This window comes from Bubalus kerabau, chromosome 3, assembly GCF_029407905.1.
Source record: "Bubalus kerabau isolate K-KA32 ecotype Philippines breed swamp buffalo chromosome 3, PCC_UOA_SB_1v2, whole genome shotgun sequence".
NCBI classification, from domain to species: Eukaryota; Metazoa; Chordata; class Mammalia; order Artiodactyla; family Bovidae; genus Bubalus; species Bubalus kerabau.
Genome location: NC_073626.1, coordinates 148602488 through 148626521, shown reverse-complemented (window position 1 = coordinate 148626521; position 24034 = coordinate 148602488). Strand labels below are relative to the sequence as shown.

General features: G+C 36.9%; 1 protein-coding gene across 2 annotated transcripts; it reads right to left on the bottom strand.

Moving 5' to 3' along the window:
* Nucleotides 1-11256: 11256 nt before the first annotated feature.
* Nucleotides 11257-23828, bottom strand: ZDBF2 (zinc finger DBF-type containing 2). Of its 2 annotated transcripts, none has more exons than XM_055573263.1 (3): nucleotides 23769-23828; nucleotides 22548-22675; nucleotides 11257-18806 (listed from the first exon to the last, which is right to left on the bottom strand). In XM_055573263.1, exons 1-3 carry the CDS (start codon nucleotides 23826-23828, stop codon nucleotides 11723-11725), a joined length of 7272 nt encoding a protein of 2423 aa, XP_055429238.1. In that variant the 3' UTR covers nucleotides 11257-11722. The 2 variants fall into 2 exon arrangements, with proteins under 2 accessions (XP_055429238.1, XP_055429237.1); XM_055573262.1 differs by lacking the exon at nucleotides 23769-23828 and adding an exon at nucleotides 23067-23235.
* Between the last annotated feature and the right edge of the window lie 206 nt (nucleotides 23829-24034).

The following is a 24034-nucleotide window of genomic DNA, read 5'->3' as shown; positions in this document are numbered from 1 at the left end:
AATTCACTGGTCAGCAACCAGGAGTGCAGTTAACTTATCATCTCTAGCTGCAGAATCTTCAGGATCCACTAAGTATTTGTGCTAAGCCCATGAGTCTCTTGGACAACCCTCAGCCAACCACCGAGCCATTGCTACCCAATGTGGAACTCTTCTGTGGGTCACTGGAGCTCCCTTCTGGCTGGCCAAGACTTTATCAGACTGTACACGTCTGTGCCTCTCCCCACCCAACCCTCTTTATTTTCCCCTTCTCCTTTCATAGCTATCAGACATGTACTACATCTGAAGAACTCTTCTGCCTACTCTTGCTCCCTCCCTATTTCACAGGCATTTTTATTTGACAGGAATGTTTCACAATAAGTCTCTAGTTTCATTTCTAACTCTATTCATGTTTTTTCTTGGAATATATGCAATAATTAAATTTTTCTTATCAATTAAATAAAGATAATTTACATTTCCTACCTCAATATTACCCTGCCAATGGGCCTCTACTTAACACCATGCAGTTTAAGCACTTGTTAATGACTTCAATATGTACCTATAAAAAGTCCAGTGAGTGAAAGTCACTCAGTCATGTCTGACTTTTTGTGACCCCATGGACTATACAATCCATGGAATTCTCCAGGCCAGAATACTGGAGTGGGTAGCCTTTCCCTTCTCCAGGGGATCTTCCCAACCCAGGGATCGAACCTTCGTCTCTCACATTGCAGGCAGATTCTTTACCAGCTGAGCCACAAGGGAAGCCCAGGAATACTGGTGTGGGTAGCCTATCCCTTCTCCAGTGGATCTTCTCAATCCAGGAATTAAACTGGGGTCTCCTGCATTGCAGGCAGATTCTTTACCAACTGAGCTATCAGGGAAGCCCCAAAAGTCCAGAGTTATTAATTTATTTTTTCAACTATTATTTATTGAATGCCTACTCTGTGTTAGATACAGGCATTGAAAATACAGTATTAAAGAAACCAGAAAAAATTCCTTCTTTTCATGTAACTTATATTCTATGGGGTTAGAGAGACAGTATAATAGACAGACTGCCAGAAATAAGCCTATCTGTACTATATTGCTCTTTTATCCTCAATAGAATTGCCTTTCACAACACGATAGCACAAAAATTAGCCTCAGCTTTTTATAATGGAACAATTTAAGAAAAAGCCATATGTTAAATCTCTGCTGCACTTTTTGGTAGAGCAACTAATTATAAATCCAGTTTGTCTACATTAGGAAAAGTACTTATTAAAAATGCACGTAGGCTGTGTTCCAACAGTTTTATTGTGTTCCAACAGTTTTATTTCTAGGAATTTATCTCAAGAAAATAATCATGAATATTCAAAAGCTTTATCCACAGGAATAGTAGTTGCAGAGTTTTTACATACTTGCAAAAAATAAACTGAAAACCATCTAATATATCTAGAATTATTTAAATAAACATGTAACCATGTATGCAATGGAGTACAGCAAGACCATTAAAAAATGTTGTTCAGGGACTTCCCTGGTGGTCTAGTGGTTAAGACTCCATGCTTCTAATGTAAGGGCACAGGTTCAATCCCTGTCAGGGGACTAAGATCCTGCATGCTGCCCAGCGAGGCCTAAAAAAAAAAAAAGTACCTTATTCAAAACTGTGTCAAGAAAAGATGATTACAATGTATTTAGTGGTGAGAAAACTAGTCAAAAAACAATCCTCCATACACTATTTACAGGATCATCTCATTAAAATGTATCTGGAAAAATATACACCAAAATACCAAAACTGTTATTTCTGGATGATTTTAACTTTGTCCATAGCTTCAAGTTTTTCTACAACAAACAAGGAAATTTATTTTTCTCTTATCTTAAATTTCTAAAAGTTTTGCTTTCACTTTTGTTTTTTGTAAAGAAAATTACTCAACATCTCTGACTCGAACATCCGTAAGTAAATCTGACAAATGACTTCTAGATAGTTGATATCCTAGAGATAAGTATTTTGATAGCCACAGCTCTTTCCCTCATAGCATTGTAGCTGTAAGAGGTGAAAGTGTCCTGTGGTGCCACATAACTAGCCTAAAGGAAACTACTACCCAAACACCAGCATTCCCAGAAGCTTCTGGTCAGAATGCAGAACAGGCACTTAGCTGCTGAGGAATACAATGCTCCTTCAACATTCATTGATTATTGATTACAATAGATTTAACCTATGTCACAATCTTCTCCCATATGAGGTTTGCCCTCTCTCCTACCACTCCTAGTTAAGGAAAAAACACACATATGAACACACACACATGCACACACACACACACACTCACAAGATCCTTCAATGGCAAGTTATTAGAGAAGACTTTGTAACAAAATTCAAGGAAGGAAAAGAACCTCTTACTCATAATAACAAGTCAAAAATTGCTCGGAAAGTGACAAGAGATTGCTGCTGCTGCTAAGTCGCTTCAGTCGTGTCCAACTCTGTGCAACCCCATAGACGGCAGCCCATCAGGCTCCCCCGTCCCTGGGACTCTCCAGGCAAGAACACTGGAGTGGGTTGCCATTTCCTTTTCCAATGCATGAAAGTGAAAAGTGAAAATGAAGTCACTCAGTCATATCCGACTCCCAGAGACCCCATGGACTACAGCCCACCAGGCTCCTCCATCCATGGGATTCTAACTCTTCCAGAATCCCAATGCTATGTGTTTGAATTTTAATATATAATTTATATACTGTTATAAACTTATAATTTTTTTTTCAAACAAATTGTAAAGAAAAAAAAAAGGACGCTGCCACTTCAAGTGTATATCCCTCAATGAATTCACCCCTCTTCATCCTCAGGATCTTCTACTTAAATTTCAAAATTGGAAAAAAAAAAAGATTCATACACCACACCAAAGTTTTGAAAATTAAAAGTTAAGTGGGAGAAATAAAAAAGATCTAGATTTCAAAGTATATGGGCTGAGTCCTGCAGAGCAGGCACGGGATGGCCAGGTGAGGGAGAAACATGCCACTCAACTGGGTTGAGAAGACTCCCACCAAATAAACAACCTTAAACCTAAAAGAACTAGGAAAAAAAAGAATAGATAAAACCCAAAGTTAGTAGAAGGAAAGAAATCATAAATATCGGAGGAGAAATAAATGGAGCCTGAAACAACAAATATTATATGATATCATATATGTGGAATTTAAAAAATAATACAAATATGTGTATCAAACAGAAACAGACTCACATATTTTTTCCAAAAAAGCTTATGGTTACCAAAGTGGAGAGGAAAATGGGGAGGAATAAATTAGGTGTATGGGATTAACAAATACAAACTTCTATATAATAAAATAGGCTGCAGGGATATACCATGTAGCACAGAGAATTATACTCATTAACAACCTATAATGAAATATAATCTGCAAAAATGCTGAATCAATATGCTATACATTAACATAATATTTTAATTTCATGGCTGCAAGCACCATCTGCAGTGATTTTGGAGCCCAGAAAAATAAAGTCAGCCACTGTTTCCACTTTCCCCATCTATTTGCCATGAAATTAAAAGACGCTTACTCCTTGGAAGGAAAGTTATGACCAAACTAGACAGCATATTAAAAAGCAGACACATCACTTTGCCAACAAAGGTCCGTCTAGTCAAGGCTATGGTTTTTCCAGTGGTCATGTATGGATGTGAGAGTTGGACTATAAAGAAAGCTGAGTGCCAAAGAATTGATGCGTTTGAACTGTGGTGTTGGAGAAGACTCGTGAGAGTCCCTTGGACTACAAGGAGATCCAACCAGTCCGTCCTAAAGGAGATCAGTCCTGGGTGTTCATTGGAAGGACTGATGCTGAAGCTGAAACTCCAATACTTTGGCCACCTCATGTGAAGAGTTGACTCATTTGAAAAGACCCTGTTGCTGGGAAAGATTGAGGGCAGGAGGAGAAGGGGACAATAGAGGATAAGATGGATGGATGGCATCACCGACTCAATGGACATGGGTTTGGGTGAACTCCGGGAGTTGGTGATAGACAGGGAGGCCTGTGTTCATGGGGTCGCAAAGAGTCAGACACGACTGAGTGACTGAACTGAACTGAACTAACATAATACTGTAAATCGTCTTATACTTCAATTAGAATCTTTTCAAATAAACATCTGATGAAAATACAAACTTTTCCTTAGGAAGTCATTTTTGTGCTGTGATAAGATGGGTAACTAAGTGAGTCTATATAAATAACACTTCATCCTGGGGCAACAAACCAACACAGGAGAGACTATTCATAATAATGTAAACATAGAAAAACAATCTTTCCAAGATAATCATGAGAAATGCTTTGCAATGGGCCTCAATGTAGAAAGTTGGGGAATTCTTTAATGCCAAAGAGCACTATCTTGATCTAACACAAGGTTTTTTAATGCTCTTTTGAAAGCCTAAGAATTATGTTGCAATTCCACAGACTTACCACTACAGAAATTGTCTTTCATTCATATACGTAATGAAAGTAATCAACTAGAGACCTGCTGAATTGATGTTTGGATCCTGGGCACCCACCATAGGCACATCAGTTCAGTTCAGTTCAGTTGCTCAGTCGTGTCCGACTCTTTGCAACCCCATGAATCGCAGCACACCAGACCTCCCTGTCCATCACCATCTCCCGGAGTTCACTCAGACTCATGTCCATCGAGTCGGTGATGCCATCCAGCCATCTCATCCTCTGTCATCCCCTTTTCCTCCTGCCCCCAATCCCTCCTAGCATCAGAGTCTTTTCCAATGAGTCAACTCTTCACATGAGGTGGCCAAAGTACTGGAATTTCAGCTTTAGCATCATTCCTTCCAAAGAAATCCCAGGGCTGATCTCCTTTAGAATGGACTGGTTGGATCTCCTTGTAGTCCAAGGGACTCTCAAGAGTCTTCTCCAACACCACAGGTCAAAAGCATCAATTCTTCGGTTCTCAGCTTTCTTCACAGTCCAACTCTCACATCCATACATGACCACTGGAAAAACCACAGCCTTGACCAGATGGACTTTTGTTGGCAAAGTAATGTCTCTGCTTTTCAATATGCTGTCTAGGTTGGTCATAACTTTCCTTCCGAGGAGTAAGCGTCTTTTAATTTCATGGCTGCAGTCACCATCTGCAGTGATTTTGGAGCCCAAAAAAATAAAGTCTGACACTATTTCCACTGTTTCCCCATCTAGTAGGGGTCTAAGTAATATTTGTTAAATACATTAATAAATAACTGCCTTATCTATGCTCAGTTAGATAAATGTAACAGATAAAATATTCACAGTCACAGTTGCCACTAAGCTGAGCTGTGAAAAAAATGTAACTATTTGTTGATAATTTACTTTATATGAGAGCCCCCATTTCAGATTATTAAACGCTTTTACTCTAAAATAAAAACAAAAGTTAGATATTTTCAATCATCACATTTATTCATATTGACATCACATGACTTTTGTTATAATACACTGAGAAGTCCACAGATTTTTCTGCCCCACCCCACCGCCCACAGAAAAAGCATTATAAAGAAACACCACACAAACTCAAACTAAGGGACATTCCACAAAGAAACTTGTTTGTACACTTCAAAATGTCAAGTTATAAGATACAAAGAAAGGCTGAGGAACTGTTCCATATTGAAGGAAATTAGAATCATGACAATGTGTGATCCTGAATTAAATCCTGGACCTATAGAGGATGCGTTGGAGCAGTCTGTAAAATCCAAGTGAGACCGGTGGAGTAGAGGGTAATAATCATATCAACACTGGTTTCCTGATTTTGATAAGGTACACTGTGGTTATGTAGGAGAGGAATTTTTTTTTTTTTTTTTTGGCTGCACCAAGCGACATGCAGAATCTTAGTTCCCTGACTAGGGAATCAAACCCAGACCCCCTCTAGTGGAAGCATGAAGTCTTAACCATTGGACCGGCAGGGAAGTCCCCGTAGGATAGTCATTTTATTTATTTATTTTTTAGGATAGTCATTTTAAACAAGAACTTTCACTATGACCGGTACCATCATCAACACTTCCTGGCTTTATTGTACATGTAAGATTAGGAAAACGGGCAACTTGGATATGGTTCTCAGTTTAGTTACTTGTAAGCAATTCATAATGAAAGTAATGTGTTGACACTGAAAATGAGAATTCACGAAGCACAATGAAAAGAATGCCAAGAAGAGCAGTAAAAAAAAATAAGAGTCAAAAACAGAGGAAGTATAAAGCATTCAAGTATGGAATAAGAGCACTCACAAAGGCAGATATCCAGTTTGTTGTGGATCTGGGGTAGTAATCGAGGATAACAGGTATACGAGGCATAAAGGAACATCTAACCTCACACCTAATAGCTTTTATCATATTTGTCATCAGAAGACCAGTGTTCTGTTACCAGATTTATCAAAAATTAATTATAAATACTACTCAGCAATTTAAAAAAGAACAAATACTGTTACATGCTATATGAATAACCCCAAAAAACATTACAGGAAATGAAAAAAAGTCAGACACAAAACACAATTTATTATATGATGCCATTTGTATGAAAAGTCCAGAAAAAAGCTAAACTATAAAGACAGACAATAGATTAGGGGTGGCCTGAAATTGGGGATGAGGAAGGGAATGGGGATTATTTGTAATCCTCATTTGATTATAGAAAACAATTCATCTTTAATCCCCAAACTGAAGCTCAATGCCTTAATTTTTTCATCGGCTATTTAGTCACAATTACAGTTCCTAACTCAAAAGGGCCCTTTGAAGATCAAATGAGACAACACAGGTCAAAAGTTTAGAACAATTTAGGTCAAAAGTACCAAACAAGCCTGGTACTTAGGGCTCAACAAGTACATACACATGCCCAGCTTAAAAATTCAGAAAATAAAATGCATGTAAACAAATATGCATGTAATAAATGGTAAACATAGAGAAAAGTACAAGTTCATACTTTAAAGATTCAGCATTAAAGTACAGTTCATCCTAATCAAGGTAAATAATTTAAAAGACTTTAGGAGAACTTTTTAAATATGTACAATCAAGTATAAGAACACATGAAAATTATTAAATATACTGTTATTTCCCTAATATTTTCGGTCTCAATGAAGTATAAGGAAATGTTGAGACTCCTCCTCAGCCTTTCATCTTCTTGACATTTTGATGGGTAATTTCCCGATTTTTTTAATTACATTTTCACAGTTTTCCACAGTTTTCCACATTTTTTCTATATATAAAAGTCCTTTATTGAAAACTGGCTCCCAACTAACATTTTTACTTTATTAACGTTTTTATATAAGGAGAAGTCTCTTATTTAAGATACATATATAAGAGAGACTTCTCCTTATATAATCCAATATAATCCTGGACCAAAACTCTAGAAACCAATACTGGTGAGGCCAAAGGCACTGGCATAGACACGTACACTCTTCCATGTTTTCTCATTCTTTAAAACATGCGCATGGTATTGGTATTGGAGGCACCAAGTTCTCTTCCAGTAGGTGTCAAATAATGATACAGGTACTGTCTCCTGAATTCAATCTGTTCACGGACTCTTTCCATACAGGTATACAAAGTGAAAAACTGCTAACCCACCACTCCAGCAGACAAAGACAAAGTTGTTTAATCTTAATCCTTTGAAATAACTACTTCATCGAATATAGCCTACGTATCTTTGGTTAAATTATTTTCTCACCAGCATCAACATTTATATTCCCCTACATTATCTGTATGACGTTTATAAAATGAACTTCTGTTTTCCCTATTCTATCATTTCTTAAGTATTCCCAGATAAAGTTCCTAACGTGAAGAGAAAATAGAGGCAAATTTCAATATTTGATAAATTTTATCATGGTAATTTTGAAAACAAATTTACTCTTTAAATTGCATTATAAAAAATACATTACTCTTCACATTCATTTTACATGGAAATATATAATCTTTTGAGTATTTAAATATAGTTTCTCTTTAGCAAAATCATGTCATTCAGAGCCTGAGTTACACAAAAATGTAAACACACAAGTCCAAAACACACTTTACACATTGTCTACATACTACAAAATTTGGAATAATTATAGTAAACATTTATGCAAGGACAAGATTAATAAAACACTCACTATGGTTATCATTTGATTTTTTACTATTAAAAGAATTTAATGCATACTTGAATACACACACAGAAAAATCTAATTTTTATCTAATATGTAAATTAAGCCCAAACAAATTTTGACAAAGGTGCACTCTTGTATCCTACCAAACTCTGAAAGTTATTCACTACGTATTTAAATTATAACATTTAAAATTTCAACTTTTCAAGCCTGTCTAAAATAACAATGACTATAGGAACTCAGTAAACATTTCAAAATGCTTTTTAAAATCATTAGGACTATTTTATACTTTAAACTTTAGATATAAACCTTTTCTTCTTAAGAAAAAAAAAAAGGTACTTAGAAGAGTTTCCAATGTGAAAAATGGTAGTAAATTTTCTTCAAGTTTTTGATCAGTTGAATTATAAGAACTTTCCTCTCTGCATGATGTAATCACAGTAGATATGATACATCACAATTACATGGTACGTTTTTTTCCATATGATCTCTTGCTTTTAAACTGACACTAAAAGCTTGCAGAATGCCTATTAACAGTACTCAAGAGAATTACATGTCTACTTCATAGGGAAAAAAGACACCAATACCCACAAGTAGAATATTTTTATGAATTAACTGCTTATTTACTTCCTAATCAGTAGGACAGTTTTCTTTCTAAATTAAAATTGCAGGATTATTCCAAATTAGCAGCTGACAGTGATATTTTAAGAAAAGAAATTAAAATATTTGAATATAGGGTAAGTTGAAGTTGCTCTGCAACTAAAAATATAAACATTTGTCCATTTTTAAACCTAATTACTGCTTTAAATTTAGAAGTAAAGATATTATTTGGAAAACTCTCCAGTGGCCACAGGACTGGAAAAGGTCAGTTTTCATTCCAATCCCTAAGAAAGGCAATGCCAGAATGTACAACTACCACACAATTGCACTCATCTCACATACTAGCAACGTGATGCTCAAAATTCTCCAAGCCATGAATAGTATACTTCAACAAGCCACTTCAACAGCACATGAATAGTGTACTTCAACAAGCCACTTCAACAGCACATGAATAGTGAACTTCCAGATGTTCAAGCTGGATTTAGAAAAGGCAGAGGAACCAGAAATCAAATTGCCAGCATCCACTGGATCATAGAATAAGCAAGAGCGTTCCAGAAAAACATCCTCTTTGACTACACCAATGCCTTTGACTGTATGGATCACAACAACTGCGGAAAATTCTCAGAGATAGGAATACCAGACCACCTGACCTGCCTCCTGAGAAATCTGTATGCAGGTCAAGAAGCAACAGTTAGAACTGGACATGGAACAACGGATGGGTTCCATCCAAATCAGGAAAAGAACACATTAAGGCTGTACATTGCCACCCTGCTTATTTAACTAATATGCAGAGTACATCATGCGAAATGCCAGGCTGAATGAAGCACAGGCTGGAATCAAGATTGCTGGGAGAAATATCAGTAACGTCAGATATGCAGATGGCGCCACCATTCTGGCAGAAAGCAAAGAACTAAAGAGCCTCTTGATGAAAATGAAAGAGGAGAGTGAAAAAGTTGGCTTAAAACTCAACATTCAGAAAACTAAGATCATGGCATATGGTACCATCACTTCATGGCAAATAGATGGGAAAACAATGGAAATAGTGAGGGACTATTTTGGGGCGGCTCCAAAATCACTGCAGATGGTGATTGCAGCCATGAAATTAAAAGATGGTTGCTCCTTAGAAGAAAAGCTATGACCAACCTAGACAGCATATTAAAAAGCAGACATTACTCTGCCGACAAAGGTCCGTCCAGTCAAAGGTATGGTTTTTCCAGCAGTCATGCATGGATGTGAGTTGGACTATAAAGAAAGATGAGCACCTAAGAATTGATGTTTTTGAACTGTGGTCTTGGAGAAGACTCTCGTGAGTTCCTTGGATAGCAAGGCGATCCAACCAGTCCATCCTAAAGGAAATCAGTCATGAATAGTCATTGGAAGGACTGATGCTGAAACTGGAATACTTTGGCCACCTAATGCGAAGAACTGACTCATTGGAAAAGATCCTGATGCTGGGAAAAACTGAAAGCAGGAAGTGAAGGGGAGGACAGAGGATGACACTGTTGGATGGCATCATCGACTCCATGGACATGAGTTTGAGTAAGCTCTGGGTGTTGGTGATGGACAGGAAAGCCTGGCATGCTGGGGTCGCAAAGAGTCGGACACAACTGAGCAGCTGAACAGACCTAAAAGAAATTATTAATACAATACAACGTCCATAACATACCCACAGACTAAATAATGGCCCCTGAAATAAAGCTACATTTAGGAACTAACTGTTACACTGTACTTAATTCTGAAGTAACACATTTTTATTTCTGAAATCATGGTACACTGATCAAGTTTAAATTAATTATGGTTTATACAATATAGAAGCTGAAATTCATGTTTCCCTTTTAGCATCAATGACAGAAAAGGATCCAGTTTCCTTGACTTAGTAGGATAATTGAATGAATCTGTATCAGCACAACCAGTGTCCCTGAATAAAAGATCTAAAGATTTTTTGAGTATGTCAGACCTAAACTGCATATCTTGACATCTTTCATTTGAACTATTAAAATCAGTTAGCAAGTTGAAGGAAGGCCAAACCAATAAATACAGCTTTTCACTAGCGAAATGGGGCTACACTTAGGTTATCAGTTTTATTGGTGATGGTGGTTTAGTTGCTAAGTCGTGTTCAACTCTTGCGACCCCATGGACTGCAGCCCGCCAGGCTTCTCTGTCCATGGAATTCTCCAGGAAAGAATACTGCAGTGGATTGCCATTTCCTTCTCCAGGGAATCTTCCCCACCCAGGGATCGAGCCTGGGTCTCCTGCATTGCAGGCAGATTCTTTACCACCTGAGCCACCAGGGAAGCTCGTAGAAAAGCATAATCACACTGGCAAGATCCTTTTCCCCTTAAGATCTAGTAATGCTAAAGAAAAACCTACAAATATTGTATATATACAATATGGATGTATCTCAATGAAGAACGTTGAAGGCCTGCAGATACAGTTTAAAAGAAACAGGAGTCTGGTATGTATTTAAATCAGCAGGCAGTTTTTTTAAAACTGGATTAAAGTTAATGAAATCTCATTCTCTGTAACACTTTTGAAAGAAAGATCAATTGTATTTTGTGTGTGATTATTTAGGTTATCCCACTCAAAAGCTGAGATAATCTATTAGAACTTCTTTCTAACTACCCAGGGGGAATATGACATTGACAACACTACTTTGAAACACACAGAAAATAACTACATCGTCATCTTTCCAATTTTTAAAAAGGAAATAAGAAGACAGCATTGTATGTTTGCCACATTCATCCTTGCAATATTTTAAGCTGCTGACATGAGACACAATCATAAAAAATAAATGGGACACGATTGAAGGTAGCAAAGGGTATATATATATTGTGCTAAATTATGTAATATAAATTAAGATGAAGCTCTTCCACAACAAAGGGACAAAGGGCACTTAAAAAAAAAAAAAACGACCCTAACACTAATTTTAAATGAATATTAAAAGTCCTGAAAAATAAGGCTATAGCAAAATAGATGAAGGTTCATTTTTTCCACCAGTTAGGAAAGCTATGTACACTAAGTGCCAAATATAACTTCAACTGAAGCACTGAATCTTCAACCAGCCCTTAACAGAAACACCTTTAGTCTACTTCATTACCTCATAATTTGTTAGAGAATCGAGTCTTCATTCTATCCGAATACGGTACACCAGAAAACAAACTTCTCAAATCATATGTTCTGATAGGTCTACATGGCTTTCTCTGTTGTCTTCTAGGGTGTTTTTTATTACCATTCTTCTTACTTCGTGCAACGCTGGAAGAGGTCTGCACACGTTGCTTAGGAGAAGAACTTGCTATAGCTCGTGACTGCTCTTCAGCTCCTGCTGACAGAACTGAGGTGTTTGAGAGCATATTAGCTGGTTTCTTCACCTTCTTTAACCTACTAACATTAGCTTTTTTCTTCTTAATATGCATCCTAACAAAAGTGCTCCTGGACTGATATTTTTGACGCAAAAAAACAGAGTATTTTGGAATATACTTTTTAATTATATCACTTAGTTTGCTCTGAATCCAAATCGACCGTTTTTCTGAAGCAATTCTGATATTTTGCTGGGGAATAACTGATCTATAATCCTTTTTGGGAAAATCTGGCTTGTTATTAGTTAATACCTTCCTTCTCTGATTTTTGCTTTTATTTTTCAAAAACTTTTTTCTAAACGATTTTGATGAGGTATTGGCAACATCACGACTTGAAAAAGTTGACTGGAAATTACTTTCCCTTGAAATTTCACTAGAACTAAAAATCTTGGATTTTTCTGGAAACACAGAAGATTCACTGGCCCCCTGACCTGACTTTAGGTCATGTCCTACTGACACTGTCATAAAAGGTACTGATGCAGAGCTTTGTACATAAGGATCATTACCTTCTGCATTAGAATTTAAGTGGTTAACATGCATTTCAACACAATTATTCCTGTCAGACCCTGGTACTTCTATGTTCAGAGGAGGATCAATTACAATTTGCTTATTCAATGGGTCATAACAATTAAAGGAAGTCTGGTTAAATTTGTACTGTATGTTAATATCCCAATTATTTCTACTACAGTGCCTCCTTTTAGAGACGTGGTTGGATTCACCTTTCTTCAACTTAATATTTGAAGAAAGAATATAAATTAAGGTATTTGCTTGCAAAGGCTTCAAAACGCCAATACATGATTCAGGAAATTCATTTTTTTTAACTTTCTCTCTTGTTTTCCAGTTGTTTTGTAAAAGTAAACACTTCCTTACTGGAGAGTCTTTCTCTTGTCCTCTAATTCTTTTTGTCCCTGGTTGACTTGTGAGATTGGTTTGAGTTCCATGGCTATCTTTTATAGCCTGGTCTTGAGAGGCCACTTGCCATGTTTGTTCATGATTCCTTTCTGTTGAAGGATGATGGTTAGGTTTATCTAAAGCCACTGAAAAGTCATCAGTATGTGAAATACCACCCTTATTATCATCACAATCTGAGAGAATTTGAATTGATGTGGTGTCCTGATTGAGGTCAGTCCAGGTCATCTTTTTTTCTTCATTCAAAAATTTTTTTTTCCTTTTTCTCATCTCACAGTCACTAACAAAGGAACAGTAGAAATGATCTTTCTTAAATTCCTTCACAAGAGCACTCATTTGCACATCATCTTCTTTCATTATCTGAGACCGCGTTTTCCCCACAAATGAAGGAGGGACGGGAGGCAAGTCTTCAGGAAGTAGTTCATGAAGATCATCTTCTATGACCTCCTTTGCTTTTTCCAAGTTCCTTATAGAATCAACCACAGGAACAGAGTCTGAATGGGAATTATTATGATTTGTTTCTTTCTGGTCAAAAGACATCTTCTTAAATAGGTTGATCTTATTAACAGCTTCTTGAGGCCGGTCATTGCCAGACTGGAGAGAAGGATCACGTTGAAAATTCACCCCAGAACCACAAGGTTCACAGCTCATACTTTCTAGATCAGTATGTTTTAACTTCAAAAGGTTTTCTTGATCAGGCATTTGATGGATTACCAATCCAGGAGATGCATTACAATCCATTGTGGAAACACCAGATTCACAGTTCTTATCTTTTAGGCCAATATTTTCTACATCTTTCCAAAGGCTGACTCCTTTGTCAACCTTCTGCTTTTGCTGAGTTACTGGCTGAGAAGTCTCCTCCCATTCAAAGTTTCTTTTAGGACCACTAGATTGACAGCTCTTATCTTTGGGGTCACTATATTTTGTCTTTTTTTTTTCAGATTCTTGCGACTGGTAAGTCATGGACTGATGAGAGGAATCAATTTGAAAACTCAGTTCAGAAACATAAGGCTCACAGCTTGTCTCTTCCAGAATAATATAGTCTTGCTTCTGCTTTACTACTTTGAAGACCTTTTTGGAATGGTTTGTCACTGATTGAGGAGAGGCTTCACAAATATATCTTAGTTCAGAATCACAAGCGTCACAGTTCTCATCTAGGTCAAAACTTTCTGCATTTATACAGCTGATTTCTTTGGCAGTCCTTTGAGGTGAATCAATCACTGGCTGAAAACGGACATCAGAATCTGAAATCATTTCACAGTCATTATCACTTGCCGTCAGGTCCATAAACAGCATCTTATCTGTTTCTCTGTCTGACTCTTCAAGTTCGTTTATCACTATTTGAAGAGGAACATCAGAATCACGCATTATTTCAGAATCCCTAGGTTCACTAACCTCTTCCATGCCAAGACACTTTTCCATCTGAAGATTTATCTCTTTGCAAGCCACCTGAGGCTGGTCAACTCCTAACTGAAGATGAACACCAGAATCACATTTTATTTCAGAAACACTAAGTTCACAGTTCTTATTTTCTAGGTCATTCTGATCCTCCTCTTGCAAGTTTATTTCTTTGACAGCCACAGCAGAATGACCAGCTACAAAGTCAACATCAGAATCATAACTTACTTCAAAATCACCTAGTTTGTATCTCTTATCTTCCAGGTAAATATGGTCTTCCTCCCAAAGACCTATTTCTTTAACAGCTTTTCTTTGAAGCTGGCCAGTCACTGACTGAAGAGGATATTCAGAAACAAAATTTATCTTAGGACCACAAGGATCATTGCTTTTATCTTCCAAATTGGTTTGCTGCTCTTCCAAATCGTGGTGTGGCTCAACCACTGACTGGAGAGGGGTATTTGAAACAAAAATTATTTCAGAATCATTAGGTTCATAGCTCTTAGCACTCAGACAAACAGGTCCCTCCCTCAGAAGATTCATTTCTGTAACAGCCTCTTGAACTTCATTAGCCACAGACTGAAGAGGTCCATCAGAAACAAAGTCTATTTTTGAATCACTAGGTTTGACAACCTTATCTTCCAAGTCAACATGCTCCTTCAGAAGGTTTACATCCTTAACAACTTCAGTTTGGCCAGCCACTGACTGAAAACGGACATCAGAGTCAGATACAATTTCAAAATGCTTAGGTTCATCTCTCTTATCTTCCATGTCAACTTCATCCCTCCAAGGGCTTATTTCTTTAACAGTTTGTCTAAGCTGGTTGGCCACTGATTGAAAGGGGTCATCAGAATTAAAATTTATTTTAGAACCACAAGATTGATTGTGCTTATCTCCTAGTTCAGTATGCTTTTGCTCCAAAATAGTTATCTGAGGATGATCAACTACTAATTGATCCGTGAGATCAGAATTCAAACTCATTGCAAAACCACTATCTTGCCTGTTCTTATCTTTCAAGTACACATGATTTTCATTCTTGAGGTTTATTTGTTTAACAGCCACTTTAGGTTGACTGGACACAGATGGAAGAGAAACATCAGAATTATATATTAATTCAGAATCATTAGGTTCATCAACCTTATTCTTCAGGCTCATATCCTCTTCTTTCTGCACTTTTGTTTCTTCAACCATTTCCTGATATTGTTCGGTCAATGGCTGAAGAGGGTCAGCAGAATCAAAATCTATTTTACCATAACTAGATTCATTGTTTGTATCTTCCAAATGAACATGTTTTTCCTTCAAAAGGACTAGTTGAGGTTGGTCAATGACTAAATGAAGAAGGTTATTAGTACTCAATTTTTTTTCAAAGCCTCTGGGTCCAGTCCTTTCATCTTTTGGGTCAACATGGTCCTCCTTCAAAACAGTTGTCTGAGGTTTTTCATTCATTGACTGAAGAGGGACATCAGAGCCCAAAATTATTTCAGAACTACTATATTTACCACTCTTGTTCTCTAGAACAACATGTTCTTCTTTCTGAACACTTATTTCTTTAACAGTTATTTGAGGTTCAGTCATTGAATAATCAGAATCTAAACTTATTTCAGAACCACTATATTCAGCACTTTGACCTTTTAACTTAGCATGCTTTTCTTTTTGAAGCCCTAGTTCTTTCACAATCAGTTCCGGTCTGTGAGTCACTGACTGAACAGGGGTATCAGTATCCAAACTTGTTTCAGAAACTTTTAACTCATTACTCTTATCTGTTAAATTCACATGTTCTTCTTTTTGGTTTATTTCTTTAATAGCTATAGAAAGATGACCAGTCACTAAATGAAAAGTAATACCAGATTTCAAACTGTTTTCAGAAACAACAGGTACATTATCCTTATTTTCTAAGTGTATATTCTCCCCTTTCTGAAGGTTTCTTTCTTTAATAGGATCTTCAGAATGTCCAGTCATTGAACGAAAAATATCATAATCAAACATTTCAGAATCACTAGATTCATTTCCCTTATTTTCTAAGTGTACCCACTCTTCTTTTTGAGGATTTAGGTTTTTAACAGCTTCTTCTGGCTGCTTGATCACTGAGTGAAAAGGGATATAAGAAGCCAAACTCATTTCAGAACTGGTGGGTGCATCATCTTTCTCTCCTAAGTGTGTACACACTTCTTTCTGAATGAATGTTTCTTTCACCACTACTTCAGGTTGATAAGTCCCTGAATGAAGAGGCACACCAGAATCAAAAGTTATTTCAGAAACACAAGATTCATTACTCTTATTTTCCAGATCAATAGGATCTTCCTCATAAACAGTTACTTGAGATTGGTCAACTACTGGCTGAAGAGGACTATCAGAATAAAAAGTTATTTCAGAACTAATTGATTCAAAGCTCTCATCTTCCAAGTTAACATGCTTCTTATTTATTTCTTCAACATCCAGCTCAGGATACTCAGAAACTGACATAAAAGAAGAATCGGAGTCAAAAGTGGACTCACAACTGGAACATCCATAGCTCTTAACTTCCATGTCAACATTTAATGCTTTCAGATTTATTTCACCACAAGAGCCCATAGGGTGAGAATCAAAACTGAGATCAGAAATGCCAGACTTAATACTCTTGTTCTCCAGGTCAACAGCTACTTCCTGAGCGTTTACCTCTTTAACTGCAACTTGGGATTGGGCAGGCACCAACTGAGGATCTGTTTTCATCAAATGAAACTTTATCTCAGGACCATGAAATTCACAGTTCATATCCACAAGGTCATTCTTTTCTTTCCAAAGACTGATATTTTCAACATCCTTCTGAGGTCCATCAGACACGGTCTCAAGAGAGACATCACAATCAAGATATGCTTTAGCACTACTGGGTTTATAATGACTATCTTTTAGAGAGACAGGCCTATCCTCCAGGTTTCTTTCACTGACAGCCATGTGAGGATGGTTGAAGACTGACTGAAGAGAAACATCACAATCAAAACTTGTTTCAGAACAACTCGATCCATAGTTCTTATCAACCAAGCTAATGTGAACCTTCTTCTGAAGTTCTGTTTCTGTGACAGTCACTGGGAATTGGCCAGGCATTGACTGAAGCGAGAAGATAGAATCAGCACTTATTTCAGAGCTACTAGATCCATAGTTCATATCAACCAAGCCAACGAGCACCCCCTTAGGAAGGTTTACTTCTTTCTCAGGCTGTTGGCGGCAGTCATCAGTTGACTGAAGTGAAGCATCACAATCAAAATTCATCTCAGAATCGCTGGATTCATAGCTTTCATCAACCAGCCTAATATGCATTACCTTCTGAACACTTTCATCTTTCACTTGAGTTTTGCTGGTAGTCACCTGAAGGGAGTCATCACAATCAGAGCTTCTTTCAGAAATATAAGATGTATTATTCTTATATTGCAAATCAGTATGTACTTCCTTTGAAAGGTTTATTTCTTCAACAGTCACTTTGGATTGGTCCATCAGTGAATAAAAAGAGGAAGTGCCATCAAAACTTACTGCAGAATCTCTTGATCCACAGTTCTTATCTTCTTGGTCAATCTGCTCCCCCTTCCCAAGGTCTGGTTCAGTCTCTTCACAGTGATCAGATGCTGACTGAAGAGAGCCACCAGCAAACTTCATTTCAGAACTCACTGCGATCTTCTGCTCCCAAAAGGCTGACTTGTTAAAAACCAAATGCTTTCCTTCCTGGTTATGATCAATATTAGAAAAGAATTTCTCATGGTGCTTTGGAATGTCATCTTCCAAGATTCCTTTATTAGAAGGCATGTCAGTTTTACTTAGGTTGACTACTGGATTTACTGCAAATTTAGAAAGAGATTCCAATTTTAAAGAGTTTTCAGTACCCACAAATTCATGGACTTTAAAGTCAGTTGACAAAGCTTTAGTCTGAGAATTTACATCTTCCTGAAAGGTCAACTTATCTGAGTTTATACATAAAGACTTTCTGTTTAACTCTTTAGGTTTCTGATACGGAACTGAAGAAGTTTCTGGATGGGATGGTAGAATAGGGTTTCTAGAGCCCTTATTTAGCTGTTCAAGGTATTTGTCAGCTTTGTTTGGGTCACATTTGTTAACTAAATCCAAATGGACTCCAACTGATAAACCAGTAGTAGTGTCAGTTGTAACTGGTCTTTCATGAGAACTTTCAGGTAAACAACTAACAGGAGCATTAGAAATCACTGATGAACATATTACACTTTGTCTATTATTTGTACTGTGACTAATACCAACTGGATTAAACTCTTTCATACTGCTCCCAATTTTATGAATGAACTCCAAGGGATGCTGTTGTCCTTTCTCCAGTTTTTGAATAACTGATGGTCGATCTGAAACACTATGCATATATTCCTGAGGCCTAGAATACACCTTTTCAATGGGTTCAGATGCCTTGGTAGATATCTCTTCTCTGACTCCAGCAGCATCCTCAGTCTTTATTTCAGGACTAAAATCATCATTAGGAACCACTTCTGAAGGTGACACAGTAGTCATATGAAGTCTCTCATTTTGCAGTGATCTAAAAAATAAGGGGGAAAATTCCATTAAAATATTTTGACATCCGTTTAAGATTTTTCAATGCATAATAAATTCTATGTTCTTTCTACCCTGGGCCAGATTCCTAGAACAGAGAGTTTCAAAATAAATTAATTTTGTAACATTTGGCTAAGGACAGAAAAGAAGGTAGAATCATAAAATCAAACAAGTTGAAAATCCCAAAGGATTCTATGAAACCAGCATCACCCTGATGCTGTACCAAACAAAGATATCACACACACAAAAAAAATTACAGGTCAGTATCACTTATATTGATACATAGACATAAAAATGCTCAACAAAATATTAGCAAATCAAATCCAACAATTCATTAATGGATCATACACCATGATCAAGTGGGATTTACCCCAAGGATGTAAGGATTTTTTAATATCTGCAGAATCAATCACTGTGGTATACCACATTAACAAACTGAAGAATAAAAACCATATGATCATCTCAGTAGATGCAGAAAAAGCTTTTGACAAAATTCAACATCTATTTATGATTTCAAAAAAACTCTCCAGCAAGAGGGCATAAAGGGAACATATCTAACAAAATAGGCTATTTATGACAAATCCACAGCTAACATCATACTCAACAGTGAAAAGTCTAAAGCATTTCCTCTAAGACAAGAAAAGGATGAACAAGACAAGGATGCCCACTCTCACCATTTTTATTGAACAGTTTTAGAAGTCTTAGTCACAGAAACTAGAGAAGAAAAAGAAACAAAAGGAATCCAAAATGGAAAGGAAGAAGTAAAACTGTCATTGTTTGCAGATGAATACTATACATAGAAAATCTTAAAGATACCACCAAAAAAAATTAGCACTCATCAATGAATTGATAAAGTTGCAGGATACAAATTAATATACAGAAATCTACTGCATACACTAACAACAAACTATCAGAGAAATTAAAGTAACAATCCCATCTACCACCTCCTCAAAAAAGAATTAAATACCTAGGAATACACCTACCTAAGAAAACAAAAGATCTGTACTCAGAAAACTATAAGACACTGATGAAAGAAACTGACAGAGGTACAAACAGATGGAAAGATACACTGTGTTCCTGGAAGAATCAATGTTGTTAAAATGAATATACTACCCAAGGCAATCTACAGAGTCACTGAAATCCCTATCTAAACACCGAAGGTTTTCTTCACAGAACGAGAGCAAATAATTTTAAAAGTTGTATGGAAACACAAAAGACCCTCAACAGCCAAAACAATCTTGAGAAAGAACAGAGCTAGAGGAATCATGCTTCCTGACTTCAGGCTACAGTAATCTACACAGTATGGTACTGGCACAAAAATAGATACATAGATCAATGAAACAGAACAGTGTTCAGAAGCAAACCTACACACTTATGCTTAATCTATGACAAGTGGAAGTCACTCAGTTGTGTCTGCCCCTTTGGGACCCCATGGACTGTAGCCTGCCAGGTTCCTCTGTCCATGGAATTCTCCAGGCAAGAATATTGGAGTAGGTTGCCATTCCCTTCTCCAGGAGATCTTCCCAACACAGGGATCGAACCTGGGTCTTCTGCACTGCAGGCAGATTCTTTACCATCTGAGCCACCAGGGAAGCCCAAATCTATGACATAGGAGGCAAGACAGTCTTTTTAATAAGTGATGCTTGGAAAATGAATAGCTAGCTACATGAAAAAGAATGAAATTAAAACTTTCTCTTAACACCATATACGAAAATATACTCAAAATGGATTAAAACCCTAAATGTAAGACCAGATACTATAAAACTCCTAGAGGAAAACACAGGCAAAACACTGACATAAATCACAGCAATATTTTTTTGGATCCACCTCACAGAGCAATGGAAATAAAAGCAAAAATTAATGAACAGGACCTAATTAAACTTTAAAACTTTTCACAACAAAGGATATCATCAACAAAATAAAAAGACATCAAGCATACCCAAATTTAGAAAACATCCTACAAAATAACTGGCCAGTACTCTTCTAAAAAGTGTCAAGGTCTTAAAAGCAGAGACAGACTAAGGAGCAATTCAAGAGTATGGCAAAGTACAGAAATGTGACAATTCAATGCGCTGAGTGGTCCTGGATGGAATGTTGGTCCCCAAAACAGGACATTAGTAAACACAACTGACAAAATCTGAATGAGTTCTATAAACAGTATGGATGGTATCATGGTGATTTCATGGATTTGATCACTATACTGTGGTTATTTTATTTTTCTTATTTATTTTTGGCTGCACTGGGTCTTCCTGGCTAGTGTGCAGCCTTTCTCTAGTTTCAGGGAACACGGCTACTCCTCCTTGAGGGGCATGGGCTTCTCACTGCGCTGGCTTCTCTTGTGGTAGAGCACAGACTCTAGACCCGCGGGCTTCAGTAGTTGCGGCTCACAGGCTCTAGTTGTGGCACACAGGATTATTTGCTCCATGGCATGCGGAATCTTCCCGGACCAAGGATCAAACCCGTGACCCTTGCACTGGCAGGCAGATTCCTATCCACTATCACTAGGGAAGTCCACTGTGGTTATTTTAGATTTAACATTTGGGGAAGCTAGGTGAACGTTACACAAGAAAAATTTCTTGTACCAGTTTGCAACTAAATTTTTTAAGTCTGAAATTATTCTAAAATGAAAAGTTAAAAAATAAAAAATATTTTAATGTCCATAAACTTTAGCCCAAAAGCTCACAGTCTAGAAGTCTACTCCACAGAAAGAGCTGGATGTACAAATATGTTTGTTGAAGCATTTTTTATATACACTATAAACTGGTAATTTATACTGACCTCAAGATAGGTTAATTCCATCTTTCCACCAGCTAAGAAAACAAATATTTTTTCCTAACTTTTCCCCATCATAAATTTTTAGTCATTTGCTAAGTTTTAGGTTGGTGACTTGCAAAGTGTGCAAGAAGTTTACCCTTTATTCTGCTGCTAGGACTAAAGTCAACTAATACTGTAGAGGTGTGCTAATGATCTACGTTGCTTTACCTTAACAGCTGTAGCAGCAAACTCATCCGAGTACATAATCTGATTTTCTACCAAAGTTCTTCTTCAACATAGGACATTAACTTTTTAAAATGTTATCAAAACATTTTTTATTAAAACAATCAAAATATATTAATAAAAGAGTAAGCTATCAAGATACTGACAAATTATAAAAATAATCAATTCTGTTTTACAGAGTAGCATAGAGTTAGCAAATAGTTCCATTAATGTGGAATAAATGTTTACCTTGACTATCCTTACTTAGCTACTATCACCAACTTTTGGTTACTAATCTTGTTAAAGTTATGTTTGCTCCCACCTTTTTACCCTGCTTAATCCTGTGACATCCTTGATGATACATATTTACCAGCCTGACTCTTCTTTAGAAAAAGCATAGTGTAGTCCATATCTTTTAGAGTGAGATTTTTTTTTACTTAACCTAGGAAAAATTTTTGAACAACTGCAAAGATAAGTTACTAGATAAAGGTTCACTTTATATTCCCTGATTCAAAGATTCACTTTAGGAAATATTAAGATGTTAACACAAACATCTACTGTAATATATAACTACGTACTAATATTCCCTAGAGAAGGGCATGGCACCCCTCTCCAGTATTCTTGCCTGGAGAATCCCACGGACAGAGGAGGCTGGTGGGGCTGCAGTCCACAGGGTCGCACAGAGTGGCACACAAATGAAGCAACTTGGCACACATGAATATACTAATATTATTTCACTCAGTTACTCCACCTGCTTTCCTGATAATGACATGGGTGGTGCTGCAGTACATCCCGCAAGAAACGTTCCATCAAACTAGCAGCACCCATCCGTTGTCTTTTCTGTGTGATCAAGGATCTGTGACAGTCACTGCATAGATGCTAGGAAGTAAGAAGAAAATGAACATTTCTAAATATTCTAATGGGTAAACATACTAACGGGTAATACTCATTAGTAGTGAGAGCATCACAATATAAATTCATCATACTCCTGGTAAAAGTATAAATTGATATACCCTTTATATAAAGCAATTCTAAAATACTCATCTGAAAACCATTTAAGGGGAGTGCAAATCAATGCAGAATATTAGAGGACATGGAGCTCACTTCTCCCCATGAACATATCAAAAATACATCTACATGTGACACAATTCTCCCTGAAAACTAACTGGAAATGAGTAAAAGGACTCCTGCACAACCATGGCTGTAAGAAAGATACACAGGAAGGGCAGGAAGGGTACGAAGGGAAGAAAAACAAGCAAGTGGTTTGTACCTGTGCTCAGGGGAGGGGATTCAAAGGCAAAGGGAGACCAGTCTCTCTATCGGGAGGGTAAATGACCCGTACAACCATTGTGTTTTTCACTTTCAGTACAGTATTCAATAAATTACATGTTACCCAATCATTATAAAACAGGCTTTGCATTAAATGATTTTGCTCAACCATAGGCTGATATAAGTATTCCGAGTACTTTTAGGGTAGGCTAGGTAAGCTGTGATGTTCAGTAGATTAGGTGTGTTAAACGCATTATCAATTTAAGAGACTTTCAAATTATGATCAGGATGTAATCCCACCCTTCTGCCTCAGGGTCTCTATCCTTGCCCCTCTAACCTAGAAATTCTGCCCCTCAAGATATAAGCAAGTCTGATCCTCACATTTCATTCAAATCTCAGCTCAAACGTCACTTCTATAACCTCACCTGGCCACTCTACCTAAAATCACACCTTCTTCCCCATTTTACTTTCCTCATATCATTTTATCACAGTCTGACACACAATGTACTAAATTTATGTGACTACTTATTTTCTGTCTTAGTGCATCAAACTGTAAGCTTCATGAATAAAAGAAACTGATTTTGTTCATAGCCATACAAGCCACATCTCCTCATTAGTAGATTCTCAATATTGATTGTGTAAAAGAAGCGAAAGTTATGAGTAGGTCCTTTGTGGTATAACCATAGTAATAGGATCTTCTCACCTGCTCCAGGTTATTATAGAATACACAACAAAAACTGCAATATCCTGATCTGTTCTGCATGTTGAAAAACCAAAGTCAGATGGCAATTGTCCTTGAATACTCAAACTGGAAGAAAAGAAAAATGACAAAAACACAATAATTCCTTACTACCATGAGGAAGATAGCTATGATAACACCATAGAACAGAAATTCATTCTTGAGTCCTACTCACTAGTATTTCTAATAATTATGAGAATAGAAAGGGCTACCATGTGCTACTGAACCAA

Coding starts and splice junctions, on each gene's coding strand:
- ZDBF2 (XM_055573263.1), bottom strand. CDS start 23,828: ATGCAGAACAGATCAGGATATTGCAGTTTTTGTTGTGTATTCTATAAT. Junction 22,676..23,768: donor TCTATAATAACCTGGAGCAG/GTGAGAAGATCC, acceptor CTTACTTCCTAG/CATCTATGCAGTGACTGTCA. Junction 18,807..22,547: donor TGTCATTATCAGGAAAGCAG/GTGGAGTAACTG, acceptor CTTATTTTTTAG/ATCACTGCAAAATGAGAGAC.